This window comes from Astatotilapia calliptera, chromosome 14 (assembly GCF_964374335.1).
Source record: "Astatotilapia calliptera chromosome 14, fAstCal68.1, whole genome shotgun sequence".
Taxonomy (NCBI): Eukaryota; Metazoa; Chordata; class Actinopteri; order Cichliformes; family Cichlidae; genus Astatotilapia; species Astatotilapia calliptera.
The window spans coordinates 16092250-16113675 of NC_137435.1; the positions used below are offsets into that span (position 1 = coordinate 16092250).

Below are 21426 nucleotides of genomic sequence, written 5' to 3' on the forward strand. Positions count from 1 at the left end.
CTGCAGCCACGTCCACGGTAAAACACAAACACAACACAGACGTCCTCAAAAACACCACCAGCTGATTTCAAATGACATGTGCATTAAACCAAAAGACACACAAGTCGATGCACATGTGGTCGGGATATTTTCATCAACAACGGAATGAGTCAAATCCAATCAGTATCAATACGGTTACATAACAGCAGCGCGGGCTAACACAAACGCAGGAAGAGAGCACAAACCTTAGAGAGAGCAGAGCCTCAATCTGCCGGCATTCAGTGTTCCTCCCATCACGCTGGCTGATGTGACACAGCTGGAGCTCGTGCACGCACGCACTCGTGCACGCACACAGTCAAATACACAGTGCCAGAAGTCACACCTTCTCCCCGTCGTATCTGTCCATCTTGCACGTTCAGAGCCGAGAAAGAACGGCAAAGAAAAAGCCCTTCCAACTTTGGTCTCTCTCTCTCTTTTCTTTCTTTTTCTCTTCCACCCACTGCTCTAACTCTCGGCGGTGTTGAGACACGTCCTCCTCACCCAGCGCTTCTCTGCCTCTCCTGCTCATAACACTCAACCCTGCCTCCCTCTCTCTCTCTCTCTTTCACTCTCTCCCTCCCTCCCTCTTTTCCTGTCCTTTTCATTCGCACAGGGCGTGCATTTTTAATTAATCACTTCCACTCCTTTATTTATTTATTTATTTATATTTTTTGTGGACCTTTTTTCTCCTGCAGATTCCAGGCTTTAATCTCATGCAATCTGCTTGCCTGGCACACAACAGCAAATGAGTCGGATGGGGAGAGAGAGGAAGAATGAAATACAAGACTCTAATTATCAGTTGCTCCAATGCCACAGTACCATGTGTGTGTTTGTGCATGTGTGTGTGTCAAAGGGATTTAAGTTGGCGTAATTAAACTGCCTCCAGCATTAAAGAAATCTAACCACTGTGCGATCACACAGCCTGACACAATTACTGTATTTAGGAGCTCTGGTTCTCGGTCACAAGTGTGCGCGCACACACACACGGTTATTTTTTCACCTCAGTAACACCACATCAGCGTCTCATAAGGTCTCGTTATTCTGTCTCAATCAAGGCCTCGTGTGTGGATGAAAGGATGGAAAAGGGTGACGGCAGGGAAAAGATATAAATGATGTGGAGGAGAGGAAGTGATACAATAGCAGAGATGAGCAGATATGAAGAAGAAAGGAAGGCGGATTGTAGCTAATTCACGTTAAACAAATGCTTCTTTCTTTTTGTCTGTGTGCCTCATTTCGCCCGCTTCCTTTTCAGCCACGCATCTTTCTTTCTCTCTGTTTGCTCGCTTCCTCTTTTCACACACTCCCACACAGAATCATCAGAACATTGGGGTCTGGCCACTATCTCTGCCAGGCTTTTGTGTGTTGGAGTAATGAGTGTCCTGCGCTCTCTTCTAGCTCGCTCTTGTCCTTCCACTTCTGCCCACTTACACTGAGCGCGCTCCTGTGCTGTAACCCACTGTCCAAACATCTGCATTCATGACAGCTGTTTACAAATGAAGCTCGAAAGGATTCAAAGGAAACCACACGCAGACTGCCACGCACCTACGAGGCCCGCCTTCTTCGTATGGAGGAATGATGATAACTTTGACTGTCACCGATGTCCTCAACAGGTCAATCATCTGCTCGTGCGTCAGCGTCACTGCAGCCACCTTACAGATCTCCACTAACCGGCTACCCTGCCTCAGGCCTGCCTGCCAGGCGAAGCCATACTCCTCCACCTGGATGAAAAACAAAACAAAAGCAGAGCATTTATGCGCGGCCAAGAATCTTCAGAGTGCTTCAAAATTAGATCTGGTCATCTGACGGTACCTCAGCTACGGTGCCATCCAAGCGAACGTGGAAGCCCAGCTGTCCCAGTCCATTTCTCCTTAGTGTCATATCCACAGTTTCACATCCCACTGTCAACAACTACACAAACAGAAGGAAAAAAAAATCATATCAGATTTACAGTATTAGCTTGTTATATATATGGACTAACAAACTAAAGATCATCATAGCAAAGTAACAACCAGGTGATGATGACTTCTTACCCAGCACTGGGTCAACTTTTCAGTCTCAACTCTGCATGTATTTGGTGCTTTTAGTAAGATTAACTCATTTTTAAATATTTCATTTTCTGCTGGATTAACTCAAAGCTTGATCGAGTCCAGGAAATCTCCTCTTCCCAGCGTTTAATTCATCACTTTTTTCAGAGATTATCACAATTTGAAAGGCCTCAGATGAGCCAGTGCAGACAGTGGCATAGCTTCATTGAAAAAGGAAGACAACCACAAAAACATAAAGCAAAAAAAAACAAAACACAGAATACAGTGTGAATGTTGACACAATGACTTGCCTTTGAATTTAGTTTTTCAGTGGAATGAAAACCAACATCCACTGTGGAAATCCCCTGAGCTTAAAGGAGTATAAAAGAATGAAGGTGTTGCACTGATTTGGTCTAATAAACTTCAATAACCACATGAAACATTTCTGACTACAGGAAGCTCTAAAGAATAATTTTGTGCCCCTGTATGTCTTGTTTGCACTAGACATACAGGGGCACAAATCCAAACAGATGAGGAAAGTTTCATGTTATTTTACTCTAAGAGTTGGTGAGAAAGCAACAAAGCAATAAAAAAAACAACACACACACCAAAGGATGTAAAGAAAACTACAGGCTGGAGAACAAGGAAGTAAACAAGACATGACACAACTGTGTTTGCACTGTAGTCTTTCTACAAGATCTGCTTACAGCACAGCCTGCATGACCCCAAATCCCAAGATCAAGTCTTTGCTCCAAGGTCTCACCTTTAACCTCTGCACCATCTCCCTGATGTCCTGTGCACCTCCCTCTGGCACTCGAACTGCAATGTGGTCTCCTCTGCCGTAGAAGATCTTCAGTGCCAGCCGCTCCGGCGTCCAGCCGATCACGTCTGCACAGAAACAGTTGAACACCACCTCTTTGGTGGAGCAGTCTATGAGGACGATGTATTCAGCCGACACACCCAAGGCACAGGGGAGTTCTGCTCCCCCTCCTCCGCTAAAGTCCTGGGCCTGGACTCTCCAGGCGACCGCCCCGGCAGCACCCAGCTCCGCTCCCTCTCTCGCCTTCGTGCGCTCCCGTTTCTTAGATGCGAGGGAGATGAGGTTGTTTAATTTGCCGGCTGAATCCAGCGGCGTGCTGCTGACATAGTTCTCGGCCAGGTCGCGCAGGTACTCCTGCCGTGTTCGCGTCGCCATGGTGTGGAACTTCTCAGACTTGTGTGCTGCGTTTTCTGCGTTGATGACTTTGGCGAGAAGGAAGTTACGAAAGGTCTCTGGGTCCCGGAAGGTGACGCCGCTGGGGATGGGTGGTCCAAAGGGGGGCACATCCTTCATTCGCGTCACGGCAACACTGAGAGGCGGGAACAGTATTGGAAGTGAGATCCTAATTAATAACGTGCACCACGTGTATAGAAACATGAGTTTGTGCTGATGTAAACATTTACCTGTAATAGGTGTTTTCAGAGCAGGGGTTGTGAACACGAACAATAACAAAAACGTGCTGGAAGTGTGAACGAATATTTTGCGGGGTGAAGGGCAGCGCTCCGGGCTCCTGAAAGATGATGGTGACAATATCGTTCCCTATGTGCCTCTTTCTCAGGAGCTGAGCAGGAGAGAAGACATAAAAACGATAAATTAATAAAAACGAGCGAGCGTAATTGGCATTCACACGACTGACTCAGTGAACGACAGAATGTCCGACAGGGGAAAAGAGAGATTAAGACACTCGCTGTTAGACACCAAGCAACAGCTCTTTACGTAATTTGTTTTGCGGGTTCTGTGTGGGCTATTTGTGTCTGTGTGTGTGCGTTAGCTTGTCTGTCTATCTGCGTTTATGTAGGAGACGTGGCACACAGTGCAGGCTGTGTCTGTGGTGCGGTGCTTGCCAATCTGCTCTTCATCTGCAAAGAGAAGTGTGAAAATACCAATTATGTAATGCAGCCCACTGTTTGGCTCCTGTGCAGTACCACAGGAGCATCCTTCACTCGTACCCAGGCTGCTGTGTGAATATTTGAATTGCACTTCATGTTTTTTTTACAGTAGCATGAAAATCTGGGCTATTTGGGGCCTCTTATGTATTAGCATATCATCATTTTCTATTTCAGCGTTTTGAATGTGACCCTTCATATGCATGATTCACCTGTTATTTACAGCAAATTTCTTCATTGTTCATTTAACCCAAGAACAGTTGTGCAGGTGAAGTTAGTGTTCTCCTTTATCCTGAATTCAGGAGTCATCACAGCAGCTTATGTTTCAACCTTCTTTTGCTTCTCCAGTCACTGAGGGTTATTTTTGCAGTGAGATGATGCCATCTAGAGGTTCAACTGAGTAAGTAAACCTCCTTGCTGTTGCAGCCCCTAAAGCCTCTGGATGGAGTTATTGTGCTGTTATAAACACCTGACACCAACACTCAGCTGTTCGAACATTTCAACGATTTCACATTTTCTCATGTTACTAAAAGATGAGGAGATTATCAAAAAGCTTTTTCTATAATAAATAACTGATTGCTGGTATGGATATGGCAACAGTGAAGTTTAATTAACAAGATTAATGTATGTTTAATGACACCTCTTTGGCCTAAACTGCTCTGCTCTGACATACTGACACATTCAAAAGTGTGCACTAATCCCGAGCACCTGCAGGCACATGTGCACACTCGAGACAGGCTCTTACGCAAATACTCAGGCAAACTGTAAAAAATACCAACATGCTGAATTTTACACACTCTTGAGCGACACCAGCACATGCTGGGAACGCACAGCATCCAGAAGATCATGCAAGAAGAAAAATTTAGTCAAATTAAAAATAAAAAAAAAGATAGAGAGGGAAAGTAAGAGGAAGAAAATATACTAATAACTACACTGCTGAACCCCACCCAACTCTGATCCAGACAAACAATGAAAGAAGAGACAGCCAGAAAGGAAAGAAATACCAAGACACAGAAAACAAAGACTATAAAAACACAAGAGGCTGAATAAAAACAAAAAATTCCAAATGAAGAGGTCGACAAAAGTCACAAGTTTCCACTTCATGAATTCTTGCCGTCGTTTACGAGCCAGAGAAAAAATAGCAGAAGAAGCCTCAGCTAACAAACACAGACGTGCTTTCAAAGGCTGTGTGACAACAAAGCATCGACTTGGATGTTTTTTTTTCTTTAGAGACGTACACCAGTGTTGGTGCTTTACTTAGGTGGGGCTGTTACCTGCTGTGGGTTGCTGGGCATGTATGGCAGCATGGTGGACACGTGGAACATTATCTCATAGCCCTGGTAGGTGGTGTACAGGGAGTGGGTGCCCGTAGAGTCCGCTGGAGGAAAGATATTTGTTGAAAGTCAGCAGCTGTTGACCACACATTAGTCAAAGTTTCTGATGATGCATTCACTGTGTAACCCCCGGTTTTATGACACATATGCAACATTACTGACTGATGAGTCTGTTAAATGTAGTGAATTCATGAAAACTAAAGATGCTGCAGGAGTTACTGTGTAAACATTCTTTATGGCTTTATCGAGACAAGTGAGTGTCTTTATGAAGAACATCCTTTAAAACCTAAAATACTCATTTCACAGTTTATTTGCATTTTTCTTTTGAGAATAGGAAACAGTAATGAAATAATACATTGAAACCACTTCTTCAGCAATGAGACCAACATGTAAAAATATGATTTCTAAAAGCGGATGCTATGCTGCAGAGCGTTCTTACTCTTGGTGTCGAGCTGTGCAGCGTATTTGGTGAATCCTTTGAGAAGCACCTGCTCCCCGAGCAGCTCCAGGAAGGCAGAGAAGGCGGGCGATGCCTCCTCGTTGTTGTACATCTCCTCCTCTGTGCTCTGCCCTGCACGGCACAGCAGAACACCCACCTTGTGCTTCTGACTTAACTACAAGGCAGAAGAGACACGATGTTAATATTACACAAGCAGAACAAGCACGAGCAGCTGAGAGACCACACACACAAACACAGCTGAAACACAGCACTCTGAAGGTTAATGCCAACAAACAAGCTTTTAACCCAAAAGTAACGTATATCTGGACTTGTTTACACACAGCTTTGTTGATCTATAAACCACCTGCACAAACAACCCAACAGCTCAGTTGTTGGCAAAATACCTCCACCCTACACTTCTCCCTCCATTAAATGAAAGGTGAGATAACATGGCCAAACATTACAGCTTGTATGGTTACTCACTCATGCTCAAACGTACCACACCCTTTTTCTTACAGCTTTCCCTGTACAACACTGCACTTTGCACCAGCACTAAATCAGTTACCCAAGTCTCACACACTACCTGAGAACACCACGTGCCACAGCTTCCCCTTATTAGTGTACAATTTTACTCTGCAGTCTTCCAGCTTGCTGGAACAGCTGTTCGGTGCACTCAGTGCACCGTAAACTCACCCCCTGTTCATCCAGTTTAAGGAGCTGCTCTGTGACTTTGGCCGTGCTGAGCGCCAGTCTCAGACAGGACACGTTGAGTTCGGGGACGACCTGTTCCAGGACCTCTTTGAGTGGCAGACCCCGAACGGTGCCATGCTTCCCCGTAGACGCCACTGCATCTTCTAAAATGGAGCCGCGCAGCGTCACCAGCTGTGGGTTCAGAACAACATTAGTTTAAAAAACAAAACAAACTGGAAGCAATTTGAGCTTCCTACATAACAAATATTATTCAAGTGTCATGGTTGAAATGTCAAGAAAATTTATATTCCGCCCCCCAAAGGTGTTACAGTGAATATAACCTCATGATGTGGGAAACAACAGATCAGTGTGATTATAGTAACCAGCCTTGCTAATGATGTGATGATGTGCATCGTTCTTGTTTGTGATAAAACCACTGGATTTATTGCTGTTGTTTTTATTTTTTTAACCCATCGATAAATTTAAATAGTTAAGCAGTAAATTTCTTTTTGCATGGTCTTAAAGTTTAATGCTTTCTGCTGTTTAGTGTTTTTCCTTTAAGGGCTCAAGTTTTAGATTTTTGGTTGGACATTTATGTTGTACACCTTAAACATAAATAAAAAAAATATTTAGATTAAGTAATAATAAGAACAGTCTTAGTTCAGGCGTCTGCATGGAGGCTTTAAGTTCAGCGGTGTTGTGAATCAAGATTCTGCTCAGTATTGTGCTGCTTCCTGATCAGGGGGAACTGACCTGCTTCAAAACAGTTAGACTATAATAACCTCTGGGAGGAGTGGGCTGCTGCTTCTCACTTGCAGACTGATTAAAAATGTATGGCGGTCTCTGGAGCTGGCAGAGGCCGGAGAGACAGCTGAACCTCAGCGACTCGGGTCTGCCGCAAGGAAATGAAGCCCGACCGACCCACGGCTGAAGTTACGCAGATATCGTTTCAACTCGTCAGCCTGTGAGCAAGGCCGAACGAGTGACTGCGACGTGCTGAGCAGAAATATCAGAGGGGGGGGGCTGTTTGAATGTGTGACAGAGGAGAAAGAGGAAGTCTCCCCACCTTGCTGTGTCAGCACAGAATTAAATGACAGGCTTAGGGGGATGGATATTTGAGAGCGGCTGTGGCTTGAGTGGGAGAGAATAAAGTCCGCAATCAATCTCCTTTTTTCTCTGTGTGGGAACAGTGGGCCTGGACTGTGTCTGTTAGCTTAGCTCTGTGTACTTAGATGGTGGAGAGGCTCCATTGTTATACCAGAGCTACAGTGATGAGGCCAGGCAGCCATGTAATCCTGCTAAAAACAACACAGCACAGCCACAAAGAAGGACACACTCAGGCTAAGACTGCATTAACACAATGAGGAGAGGCGAGCTTGTTGTTCGAGCGGTCTTTATGATGCTAAACCGGTAAAATATATTGATTGAGATTAAGCCAATTACTTCACAAGACCTCTGACACAAACTGTGCTGTGTTATCATTTTAAATGCCAACCATGCACAAAATAAAAAATAAAAAAAACCCCATAAGACTGAGCTGAGCAGAAAGTGAGGTCTAAGTGGTGTGAACACTAGCACTAACTATTAATTTCCAGAATTTTCATCCATTTTCCAACAGCTTATCCCACCTGTCATAGGATGAGAGGCAGGATACACCCTGGACACGCTGCAGGGCTAACACAGAGAAAGAACCATTCACACCTTCAGATAATTTAGAATTGGTAGCCCCGCATCGAGATAGTCTCCAACTATTTCAGTTACAGTAAACTTAATGTCTTTCAGTTTTGGACTGTTAGTCAAACTACAAGAGTCATTCTACTTGACTTCGGTAAACTGAGATGGACAATTTACATTAATTAGTAGGAAAATAATCATCAGTTGTGTCTCTGAACAAAGATGTCTTTCCAAAATTGTGTCTTGGAAACTGTGGAAGTAAAACCTCTGAAAAAAACCAAGAATGGATGCAGAGAATCTGAAAACTAATTCTCTACAATCATCAGCCCATCATTTACCACATCATGAGTGTCTGATCCATCAAAGAGGAGAAGTAGCTGGCTGTGGGAGCAGCCCGTGTTTGGTTTGGCTTTAATGTGCTTGGACTGAGCAGGTGGAATTTTCCACTGACAGAGAGCAGAAGAGGGATGAGCAGAGGGGCGAGGGGACAGAGGGAAGGTTATAATGAGGGCACGTGTCACAGGTAGGCCTGGAGAAACTGAAAGCAGTTGAGTAATTAACAGACTCTGACTGGAAACCCCCGTGATCAGCATATAAACACATAAACACACACACACGCATACCTCGCTCGTCCTGACGATGAGTCGGTACTGGTACTGGTCTTTCAGGTCTTTGGTGTCTTCCAGTTTCTCTCTGCGGATGCTCAAGGCCACAGGGCCCAGCTTATCGTCTGTCCCGAAGTAGTTTGAGAGCTCTGGAGGAGGTCAGAGACAACCAAGGTTAAAGTCTGAGAAGCAGAGAAAGTTCTGTGTCTGAACATGTGCCTGTGTTGTGTCTACACCTCAGTGTGCCAGCAGACAGGCGATCAGATGAGTTTTCCAATAATAAAAGAAGAAGCAGCAGCCAAAAAAATGCTATCAGTGATGAGTCGAGCATCGGAAATGTAATCTTCATCTACTTCCACATCGTTTCCAGATTCTCTCTAACTGCTTAATCCTTGAATGAGAGTAAACTGACCAGCTTTATGTTTTGGAGTGTTTTTGGAGCCATAAAATCAGATAACAACCACCTTTTTGTTTGCCCTGGAAAACTGATGAATTTATTAAAATCCTGTTTAAGGTAATCCTGTTTAAGAAAGGACTCTATGAACTGTACGCATTAATTTATTTTTAATTATTTTACCTCGAAGGCAAACTCTAGAGATCAACAATCTCTTTTATGAGAGGCTCCTGGGTGCAGATAGTGATCTTTAACCTGCATGATGGCAGAAGAAACCGAAACTCTGAGAGAAAACCCACGCACACACAGTGAGAACAAACTCCAAACGCTAATATGAGGCACAGCACAGTCTACAGACCCACCATGCTGCTTCCCTATTTAAAAATAAATAACACGTTTTAATTACAGTAGCTGCACAGAGAGAAATTATCTAGGCAACATACCTCACAATGATTTAAATCAGTAATATCAACATGACTACATGTATAATGAGCACAAAGCAGCAGAAGTGGCTACAGAAATGTGTTGAGGTTCACAACATGACTGAGAAGGAGAGTAAGCAGCACATATAACACACTGGCTCTCAAATTATTCTGTCATGTCCCACTTCACAGGATGAAAAAGTTCACAAGCACTGAACTGATACATAAGAAATGAGATGAATGGGAAAGAACTTGACTTACAGAGACTGTCTGGATGTTGTGTAATTCATGTGTACTTAGCAGGCCTGACAGATGAGGCAGCATGACCTTTAGAATGAGACCATTAAAAGGAGAAATATGTCCTCAGCCTTGTAACTCAAGGAAGTGAATAAAATGTAATGTCCACAGCAGTCAATTAGCATTGTCGGCACAACACGTTCATCTATTAAAGGGGCCGAGACAGAGTTATCGCCACACTATACTAGCATCTTGCCGATATTCCTCTAAAGCTCATAAGCTGAGCCATGCTAATGCCAGTGCTGCAGGCATTATGGAAAGAAACACAAATTCTCCAGAACTGTGAGGAGGAATCCAGTTTGACAAGTACTCCTCCTCCATCCCACCGCTGGAGTGAACGGGGATGATGGGCACGTTAGGAGACTCGGGCCTGATCAGCTTCTACGCCACGTCCTGTGGTGCAAATGTCAGCTTTTTGATGAGGCTTTCTGACGTGCACACGCACACAATCTCTGCAGCGTTTTGGGGGACAGCTAAGCTGGAAACAAGTCAGCAGATGAACATATTTTTGGAATGATAACCTTTATCTGTGTGGCTGCAGGCCTGCCTCTGTCTCTCTCTCTCGCTCACACACACACACACGTGCGGCTAACAGCATCTGTCACTAATTAGGCTTCAGCCAGATGATGCACGCCAGAGGGAAGTTTCATCAACAGTGTCAGAAGAGGTGATGCTGACAAGAAATGCCCAATGACAAGCTCACACAAACCGCCTCCTCTGAAAATTGGTGTGACATTTGACCTTTAACAACAGATCTAAAACAACTGTTGTTAAGTGCTCCTCCCGACCTGCAGAAAGGCAGGTGGCGTATCATCAGGTCAGAGTTTGCCAGCAGAACAGACAGGTACACATGTAAGAAAAACTGTGGGAGGTTGGCCAGCTCAGCGCTGGGGCCCAGCTGGATATAAAGAGCTGCAGGATGAGATGTGAGAAACTCTGAATGGACAAACAACATCGTCACAATCTAACTCCAACGGATGACAGCAAGAGGCACAAATTGGATTATAAAGGAAGATCATTACGTCAGTATTGTTGAGCTCTCAGTAGTGATTAACACCAGTGGGCGGACATCATCCGACAAGATGAAGAAATTTGACTACTTTTAAAGACTTATTAGTCACTTAGAAAAGAGAAAGAAAAAGCAGAGCAAGTGTTTCTTGTTTCAGAAACTACATCTGGACACATATAAGCAGTAATCAAAAACAAGAATGAAAAACAATGTGGAAAACGTATGTCTGTAAATCTGTTCCACGGTTTAAAAAAAATCTGTTAGCATCTAGCATCTAGTTTTATAGTGCTCACTTTCAGGGTACTTAGATTTTAAAACATAAAGATAATTTATACAATTTTATTACTGAGACTGAATGTTTATGAAGTATAACTGTTGTGTCTTTCAATCAGATTAATGGCTCTCATGAGTGAGAAGTGATTTCTGTTGTCTCGGTTACTAGAAACTCATCAAAGATAGAACATCCTAACATGTCGCATCTTGTTCTTGTTTCATGTTCTTTGTAAGTCAATTTTCATCGCTGTGTTTGCCGGAGGTAAGCGTACCATGCTAAATGTGTCAGAAACTGAGCCCTACCCTTTTCTTATTAACTCAAGAGACTCTTGGAAATGAAAACTTCTGGTGATTATGACATGAACACAGCTGGCAGTTAGATCAAAGAGTATTTATAGCATTGACAGTGGAAGTGATGGCTCTGCAGCAGAGTGAGTGTGTTAACTGTGTATGACTCAGTGCTACCTTTTCCATGGAAGTAGTCTCTGTAGTACCTAGCGCCCAGGTCTACATGCTCTATGCTGTACAGTTTCAGTCTTTCCAGTCTTGTAGCCTGCTCTTCAGTGGCCACCTCCACCACTGACACGCTGGCGTTACTCTTCCTCAGCCATCCCCTCCCCCCGTCCCCTCCTCCTCCATCTCCTCCTCGTTCTAATGACGAGCTGAGGAAGCTGATGTTGCGCTCTCCGTGGCCTCCGGTTTCATTGAGGAAGTGTGGGCAGGAGAGGAGAAGTGGACTGGAGCTCTGGGCTCCAGCGCCATCTAGAGGGTCCACACCCAGTGAGGGTGTGGTGGAGCCCTGGTCGAGGCTCAGAGTCAGATCCTCGATGCTGGAGTAAATGGGGTCGTTTACACTCGCTGAGGATCTGGAGACTGACAGAGACACTGAGGCTGCTGATGCTCCCGTGGCCGTGTTTCTCCTCTGCGTGACAAAGCCACGCTGAGCCGCTGCCTCGTGGAGGTCAAACTGGATGCTCTGAGCGTCAAAGTGGACAAAGCTTTTTGGACACACCCACGATTTAAAGGAGGAATTGATGGCAGCTCGTGTTCCCCTGTCCTCAACAGTTTCTCCTTTCCCTCCATCCAGCTCCCCTCTATTGGAGCTCCGAAGTTTCCGAAACAAAGAGGAGGTGCCCAGCGACGACTCTGTCCCTCCACTTTTCTTTCTCACTCTCTCAGTGCCGTCTTTCCTTCCTGTCTCTCTGTCTTCCACACCTGTGGGACCAGGTGAGGGCGCTGAGGGGAGAGGTCCAGGTGGCGAGTCTGGAGCACGCAGCAGCTCGCCGATTTGTATGGGTGCAGAGCTGCGCTGGTCAGGCCTCTCCTGGCGGAACTGGCTGATCATGTCAAAGAAGCTCTGGTCAGGGATGCCTTGGATGTCGATGGAGGAGGTGCTACCGTATTCCCTGAACCGGTTCCCCAATCCGCCATCTCCTCGAGCCTCCACCTTTATGCAAGAAGAGGAGACAATTTCAATGTGTGATAACAGCTCAGTGGTTAGAACATCAGCCTTTTATCGATCTAGGAGCAGATTTTAGACAAATCTGAAAGCTGTCAATCAAACCAGTCACACAGAGAGCTCCTCAAATAAAAAAAATAAAAAATCTATAAAAAAGAAATAGTGCTTCAATGAAACAAGAATAAAGGCTGAACAATGTCTAGATTTCTTATACTGCGGATTTTATAATTAAGTTACAATTAACAGTTTGGTATACATTGTTAAAAAGCCAAGTGAATCCGTAATAATAATAATAATAATAATAATAATAATAATGGATTGGATTTATATAGCGCTTTTCAAGGCACCCAAAGCGCTTTACAATGCCACTATTCATTCACTCTCGCATTCACACACTGGTGGAGGCAAGCTACGGTTGTAGCCACAGCTGCCCTGGGGCACACCGTAGTACATTTTGGACTGACAGAGAGTAATTTAAAGACCTCACTCTAACGTGTGGTTCACTTTTTAGTTTCTGTCAGTTTACTTAAATCCTGGCAACCTGCCAGAACCTACACAGACATATTCTTAAGATGTCTTTATCAGATGTCTGATTTCTTCTGCAGGTGGCCTGGAGGTAAGGGAACAGCCAAAAACATCTGCAACAATCTCATTAGGTTAGCATGTCAACCCATACTAACTACAGCTGAAAATAAATAAACCTGCACAACAACAACATCATGAATTCACAGAGCAAGTGACATGAAAATGTAAAACTTCACTTCATTAATCACATTAAAGTAAAGCAGGACAGAATTTTAAAACCGCAGATATGTGATTTCAGCATAGCTTGAAAAGTTAATACCATTAAATCCGCCTGTCAAAGCTTGATAAACTATTTGTTTAAATGTTAATGGAAGATCATCTGTAACCGCAGACATGTGCCACAGCATCTGTGATAACAGAAAGGAGTTTAGACTAAACACGCAGTAACAACATTTTAAGTTTTTTAAGTTTTCTTGGACGGTGTAAATATGTCCACAAAGCAGATTGCAGAGCTGTATCACCTGCATTCAGTCACTGGTGTTTGTGGATGTCAGTCATTGTGAAGTCATGCATTGTAAAGTTGGTTTGTTTGAGTCATTTAACTCAATCTGGACTACTGCTAAAAGGAAAACAATTAATCCAGTTAGGACCTACACGTGTAAAAGAGGCACTAGAGGGAGATTTCACACTCACCTCATTTTCATCTTGTTCGCTCAGCGTCACTTCACTGTTGGAGCGCTTTCTCAAAGGTGGGAACACTCTCAGGCTGAAAGGAGAACTTCTCTCACCGCCAAACTCTCCTACATCCTTGGACCTCCGCCGGGGCAACCTGGCGACTCCTCCCCGCACCAGCCTGAAGTCAGACAAAACTGATAAAACTGAACCGTCATCGCCGTAGTGATTGCCGCCAATCTGCCCATTCTCGAGCAGCGACTCCCGGGACTGAGCACGGCGTGGAGGCCATTCTGCGATCCGTGCACGGACACCCATTTTGGGCACAGAGATGCGTGGTTGGATGACCGGGTCAGAGGGACCTAGCGCCGGGTGCCCATTAGGGGTGTGACGAAATGGAGTGTGCTGGGGCAACCCTCCTCCGCCTCCATCGAGAAGGTCTGAGGAGGTGCAAGTTACCCCTCTGTCTCTGTAACTATTCATGACACCCCAGGAGAGCTCAGGGCAGGGGGGCAGGGGGCTGGCATCCCATATTGGGAGGGGTGCTGGGGAAGGTGCTGTTACGACCTCCAGCTCCCAAAAACATTGCTTTTAACAGGGAGGGTGGGAAAGACTTCACTGGTCCATCCAATCTGGAACCAGGCCGTCCTCCTCCTCTTCTTCTTGTGCTTCTTTCTTGGATGATGTCTGATGCAGATCTGAGAGGAGAAACAACAACAGGCATACAATCAGGAAAAATATTAAGACAAAGACAAATGTGCCTTAAAATACACTGATTTTTAAATCATAAAGCCTGTGTGACCCATATTTTTTCCACAGAGTCAAAACTCAGAGTCTCTAAACTGTAAAACAACGTAGGACTGATAAACCAGAGTGAGAGAGAAAATAAGGTGAGGGGATATGACAGAGGATTTCTCCCATCCAGGCTAATCTTCAGGAGGCTGACAAGGGATATTATTATCACATATGGCGCGCACACACAGAAAGCCGCACACCCACAGGACACGAAGGCTGCAGCCGCTCTGCTGCAGATTAAAACCTCAGAAACACTAGCTAATTTTATCAGACAAGAAAGTAATACAAATCCAAACAGGGAGAGTGCACAGACAGTTTAAATACACTGAAGCATTTTCCCACTGCATAGATTACAGCAGGGCTCAAAAATGATCTTTGAGGGAGGGGGCGACTGCACACATAAACACAAAAATCTATGCATTCTTTTCTTATTCTGGGACATTTGATGATTGTTTTGTATTTTAAGCATGAGTAAATGAAACCCCCCAATTTTTTTATATACCAAAAAAACAAAAGCGTCCTATATTTGTGTTCGCTGTTATGTGGGCTCACGGCTGTGACAGTCACAAAGAAGTTACTCTGTTTCTACTCTTTCCACAGCGCGACACTAAACAAACAACTTTGTGTGGTTCATAGTTTTTAGGAGAGAGAGAGAGAGAAAGAGAAAGCAAAAGAACACTTTACCAAACCTCACCCTTTTGGCTAAAGTAGATATCAAAAGTCAAGAAAGTGGGTGGAGGAGACTGGAGCACTGCTTGGTGAACCACAACAGTATGTTTTAACATAACACTCACACAGCACCAAGTCTTAAAAATGAACTAGCTTTATAAAGACTTCTGTTTTCTCTCTTCTGAGGTTTTATGGTTACACGTTCAGCAAACAGGTACAGGAATACGGTCACGTCCAGCTTACTCGATCAACCTGAAGACTGGACTATTCTGATCTTGGGTCATTGTGAGTGCAGACAACAGACTGAAGTCATGGTTGCGTGTTTTTGGTTTTGATTTCGTTGGTACTTTAGGGTGACCGGCAGGGAATTTATTTATTTATTTTCTTTTTTTCATGATGTGGTTATGACTCGACTGCGTGACAGCAAGAAATGATAATGTGCTGGCATGGTGGTCCATATGCAAATGTAAAGAGAGACCCAGTAAGGGATCTTGGCAGTACAGCTCTGCGGTGAAAAATGTTGGGACGCTGCGTAAAAAGTTAATGAAATCAGAATGTCATAATCTTCAAAATCATTTAAAACCTCACATTTAACTGAAAACCGACTTGGAAATTTTACTGAGAATTAAACCAAACCCATAGTCATTTGACTATTGCCCTGGAACCAGGAGGGCAATAGTCAAATGACTTGCTTTGGAGCGTTCTTTCTAAACAGAAACCTGATAAACCTTCACTGCAGGTGACGAACAGTTAAAAGGTTCACTTTAGTGCTTTGAAGAACATTTACTTACATTTAAGTAACTACAGCATAGCATATAAGTATTGAAGAGACTGATGTGGATTTATGGTGTTGTTTGTGCTCATTTGACCAGCTCTCGCTATGCTGTGAGAGGGATTGTGGGAATTCAACCAATGCAGAGGCTACAAACAAAACTTTGCCCTGGGTAGAATACTGATTGGTTGCAAAGAAAGGGAGTGACAGCAGAGTTCAGCATGAAGACAGTGGCTGCAGTGGACAGTTTCAGTCTCATCTCACTATAAGACGTTGTTCTGTCTGACTTCTATCTTCTCTGCAGCATGTACTGTCAGAGCCATGAAAACCAGAAAACCGGCCTGCATCGACACTGGCAGACATATTATCCTTGTGCTGTCAAGACAATCCCACTTTCTTTGTTTTTTTTTTAGGTGTTTTTTCTGATAACCTGCAGCTATCAGAGCATTTTGTAGCCAAACTACTGCTTACCTGGACAAAGAATCAGAATCAGAATCAGAAAGGGTTTTATTGCCAAATGTTGAGCAGGTTTACAACATTAGGAAATTGCTGCGGTGCTTCAGTGCAAACATACTGTCATAAAAATATAAAAATAAGAATAAGAATTAAAAGTGCTAAGTGGATAGATATATACATGATATATACATGAGTGCAGGTGGTGATCAGTGCCAAACATGGAATGATGCAGTGAACACAGCGTAGGGTCATGTGTTAGTGGCGGGAACAGTCATACGGTTATTGTTCATGTGTCCGACAGCAGAGGGGAAGAAACTGTTCTTATGGCGAGAGGTTCTGGTGCGAATGGACCGGATCCTCCTGCCTGAGGGGAGCAGGTCAAACAGACTGTGTCCAGGGTGAGAAGGGTCAGCTGTGATCCGAGCTGCACGCCGCAGTGTCCTGGAGGTGTACAGGTCCTGCAGAGATGGGAGTCTGCAGCCAATCACCTTCTCAGCAGAGCGCACAACACGCTGCAGTCTCTGTTTGTCCCTGATAGTGGCTCCAGCGTACCACACGGTGATGGAGGAGGTGAGGATGGACTCGATGATTGCAGTGTAGAATTGCATCATCGTCCGTGTTGGCAGGTTGAATTTCTTCAGCTGCCTCAGGAAGTACATCCTCTGCTGGGCTTTCTTAATGACGGAAGTGATGGTGGGCTCCCACTTCAGGTCCTGGGTGATGGTGGTACCCAGGAAGCGGAACGAGTCCACAGAGGTGATGGGGGTGTCAGTCAAGATGATGGGGGGGAGTGGGGCTGTGTGCTTCCTGAAGTCCACAATAATCTCCACTGTCTTCTGGGCATTCAGCACCAGGTTGTTGTGGCTGCACCAGGACACCAGACGTTCAACCTCCCTCCTGTAGGCAGACTCATCCCCGTCCGAGATGAGTCCGATAACGGTGGTGTCATCTGCAAACTTGATTAGCTTGACAGACTGGTGGGTGGAGGTGCAGCAGTTGGTGTACAGGGAGAAGAGCAGAGGAGAAAGAACACAGCCCAGAACAATGCACATATTTAACAGCTATTTTGGATGAAACAGAAACCACGGGTTATGGAAAATGTTTTAAGAGCTGCAGATACCAACAGGGAATTTGGCAAGTGTGAAAATGTGATAAAATGCAGTCTCAGTGGGGGGTTACTTGTTATTAATATGATATTCAGCTTAATGTCTGAAATGTAAATGTGCTTAATTCTCTATGCTGCAGACAGACCACTAGAATTTCTCTCTTTCCTTTATCATTCTCAGGTTTCTGTCTAATCTCAGTCTCCATTTAGTTCTCCATTGTGAGGTTAAAGCTCTTATCTATATAAGGCTCCACACAGTGAATAAGCTCATCATCTGCATATATACCTTTATAAAATATGCCCATAAAGTTCCACTGCTCACCATTTAATTTTTTGTACTTCTTTGGAGTTCCATATTACTCTGCTGTTATACTTAACTTTCATAAAATCCTAGGGTTTCATGTCCCCACTTCCATCATATATGCCACTCATCTGTCACCTGTTTCTTGCATCACATTCAACCGTACGTGTCATCATATGGTGCTTTCACCTCACTTTCACCAGTTGCCAAACTCATGGTCATAGTTAATCAGAGAGGAGCAGTACAATTTTACTCGTAAGACAAGCGCTTTAAAAAATGTAATATGATTCAAACAACAGCAGGAACACACGCTCAAACACAACGAACCGCTGCATAATTACGTCCAGCATTAAAATTTAAGCAGTGACACACTACACTGTTGCGCACAAAGCTGCAAGGGAAGCTCCAGAAAGACAGGAGTTAAACATTTAACTATTTCCAGTGAGAACGAGCAGAAAATGTGCTCTCTCCAGCTACACGCGTCTTTGTGAACTCTACAAATGTCGACTCCTGGGTTGGCTATCGCTTTACAAAGTCCAATTTGCATAACGTTGAGCTTTCCATTGTGTAAAGGCAGCTCACAGTGGTCCCAGTGTCTTTTATGATACACAATGGCTTTTATGAGAGCTAGCTCAAGTCCTTTTTGGCATTAAGACCGCATTACTCATACACAACACACGCACATGGGCAACATCAACAAAACTCATTCACGGCAAACAGAATCTCCCTATCGTCATACAGCCGCGCGGATGTATCATGTCTTTGTTTTTACGGAACCACAGTCACTTCCGGCCCAAAGACGCCTGCTCTGATCATGCTTTCTGACAGAGTCCTTCCTCTTTCAGAGGGCTGTCCTGTGATCCACTGAGGCCCAATCGCAGATTATCCGCCCCAGCTGCCGGAGCGGTAGAATGGCTTCATTATATGTCTGAGGTGCCTGATGAGAGAAGCAATGTAGAGAGTGTGGTCTTCTTTATCAGTGACCTTTGCCAGAACACAGCTCCTTAGTGAGAAACACATCTGATTAAAGCTGTTCTCACACATAAACTCCGGAAAACACCGGGTGAATCAGGTCGGGACTTTTTCTGAAGTTGTCCTTTCTCACATTTACAAGGAGATGGTTCAGATCAGCTGTATTCTCATTAACAGGAGCTCCCAGAGTGAGTGAAGCCAACAGCATAGTGACTTAAACCTGCGTTCTTTCTAATGTGGATGCCAAATAACATCCAATCCTATAGAAGCTCTTGGTGCTCTGTGTTTATTGGTGCGTTTTCCTGGTTTATTGGTGTTTATTGTATAGGTAAGGTGTACTTTATTAATTTAGTTACTGGTATTTTAGGCCTTTGGCAGATAGGATAATGTGGACAAACAGAAAAGTAGAGAGACGTGTAGTTAGTTCAAGGTCTGGAGCAGAGTCAAACCCAGGCTGCTGCAGTAAGGACTTCAGCCTTTGAGGTGCCCCTCTGTGAGGTAATGCAGTGCATATGTGATCTACAGCCATGCTACAGGCACTGTGTGGCAATACTTGGTCACACATGTGCTACTAACATGCTGTTGGTTAGCATGTTTGATGTTTAAATACTGTAAATCTGCGAGAGTACTAACAGCTGCCGATGAGCTGTAAGCAAAAGTAGAGCTGAGGCTGATGGTAATGTCGTTAATTTTCTTAAATGCAAACTCTCAGGACGTCAAATTCTCAAGTCAAAGTCCAAGTTTTTCTTAAGTAAATGGTACTGAGACAAAACAAATGCTGTTGCTGTGTGAGGAAGAAACCTCCCCATCACAAAGTAATTAGCAGTAAGGAGCTAATATATTGTATACCTGATGGTGGGAATCTTGAGAACCAGTTGTATTTAAAGTAAGAGAGTATTTTTAAAGCAAATCAACATAAATTGATCATTGACTGCAAACAAACAGGCAAAAAAGGAGACACACATGGGAGGAAAAAAAAAAGAAAAGACTTAATCTCCCTCCTCTTCAGTGAGAGGAGGGCAGAAACATCCAGCACAGTCTCTGGCACAGACTTCAGAAGATAAATAGCAGACATTTAATGCTTTTTAATTACTCACATACAGTAATTAGTTAGCTCAGGGATGTACCTCCCCTGTTCTGGCTCTCCCATTCACGCTCTCTCGCGCGCGCTCTGCTCACCCACTCCAGCTTGCCCAGCATGATGCAGGCTTGAATCGCGCACCGCAAACACACATCGAGGCTGGTAATTACACTGCTTAGATGGTAGTAATGACAGAGCTCGCAGAAGAGTGCAGCTTCCAGCGGAATGAGTGCAATCACTCTGGAGGAGGAGGTGCTGCTCACTGGTATGTCAAAGCAATGCAGGCAGACCTGAGATCAGAGTGAAATGTGACCGATAAGGAGGGATGAACCAGACGTATGCTGGCAACAAGAACAAAGACGAAGGGGCTTCTGATGATATAATAACAGGAGATAACTCGCCAAAAGACAAAAACAAACTCTCTGGATATAAAACATCTACAACACTTACAAACAGTGCAAACAACACTAGAGTGTGAGCTACATCATGGGGTGGTTTGACAAACAGATGGTGAAATGTATGACTGGCGGACAGGAGCAGAGTACAACATCTGGCATTCATGCCACCACGACTGCAAGAGAACAGGTCAGGCAAGAAGATGCCAGGTCTCGACTGACCCCAGGTTTGTCATTATTAACCTGATATGATATAGAAGTTAAACAAAACATCTACAGCTGATCTGAGACAGTTTGACAGCCCTAAAATCAAGCACAAAAACATGATACAAACATCTTTGTTAATTACTGGTCCTTCACTATCACATAACCTGCTTTCAGATAAGAAAATAAGGTGCAGTCACATATGGACAAGAGGAATGACTCATCAGTAACTCGTACATATTAAGAGAGATTGAGGAGATTTCTGCACACTGTCTTCTTTACTACAGCATCATTTATCAACTTATAACTTTTGAGTGTGTTCAGCCTGAAGCGAGTGAGTCATTGAAAAGAGGTGGTGACAGAGAACGTAAGCTCTCTGTCACGTATTTATATATCATTTACAAACTTTGTATCCTGGCTGACTAAATGAGGAACTGTCGTCGTCTGGGGTTTTTTGTCTGTGAATGTGTTTCAGACAGTGTTAATGGTGTGTGTTGTTTTGTACACATTTCGATGATCTGTACATGTGGGTGGAGTTGCACACTGATATATTGTTGATTGTTGCCACCTTTGCCTATTAGAGGTTAGGTCCTGGTGGTGTTTTACATGACTATTGGAAACACAGAGGAAAGCCTTGTCAGTTTCTTCTTATTGCCTTGTAATAGCAAATACTTTATATGTGTAAGTATGAGAGCTGAAGTTCTCATTCATAAGCTGACACTTACATGGCTGAGCACTAGGGCTGCACGATTTTGCATAAAATGAGAATCTGGATTTTTTTGCTTAGAATTGAGATCACGATTCTCTCACGATTCTCTTTTCCAGTATAAATATTTATTGCACTTATTAACTGCACATCAACTTCGTAACAGTTGAGACTGAACATAAAAACAATAAATAAACATAAAAACAACA

The 21426-nt window shown here is 44.0% G+C and overlaps 1 protein-coding gene across 4 annotated transcripts in view; it reads right to left on the bottom strand.

Moving 5' to 3' along the window:
* Window positions 1–21426, bottom strand: part of sipa1l3 (signal-induced proliferation-associated 1 like 3) — an 89070-nt gene that overhangs the window by 12046 nt on the left and 55598 nt on the right. For all 4 annotated transcript variants that reach the window (XR_013901431.1, XM_080288934.1, XM_026192105.2 and 1 more), the window contains 10 exons: window positions 13783–14459; window positions 11571–12552; window positions 8729–8859; window positions 6435–6623; window positions 5742–5916; window positions 5243–5346; window positions 3486–3643; window positions 2806–3391; window positions 1828–1926; window positions 1561–1736 (listed from right to left, as the gene is read on the bottom strand). Coding sequence is in view for 3 of the 4 variants with exons in the window: in XM_080288934.1 (XP_080145060.1) it covers window positions 1561–1736; window positions 1828–1926; window positions 2806–3391; window positions 3486–3643; window positions 5243–5346; window positions 5742–5916; window positions 6435–6623; window positions 8729–8859; window positions 11571–12552; window positions 13783–14244 (3062 nt within the window). In the remaining variant the exon portion in view is untranslated. The remainder of the gene's footprint in view (window positions 1–1560; window positions 1737–1827; window positions 1927–2805; window positions 3392–3485; window positions 3644–5242; window positions 5347–5741; window positions 5917–6434; window positions 6624–8728; window positions 8860–11570; window positions 12553–13782; window positions 14460–21426) is intronic.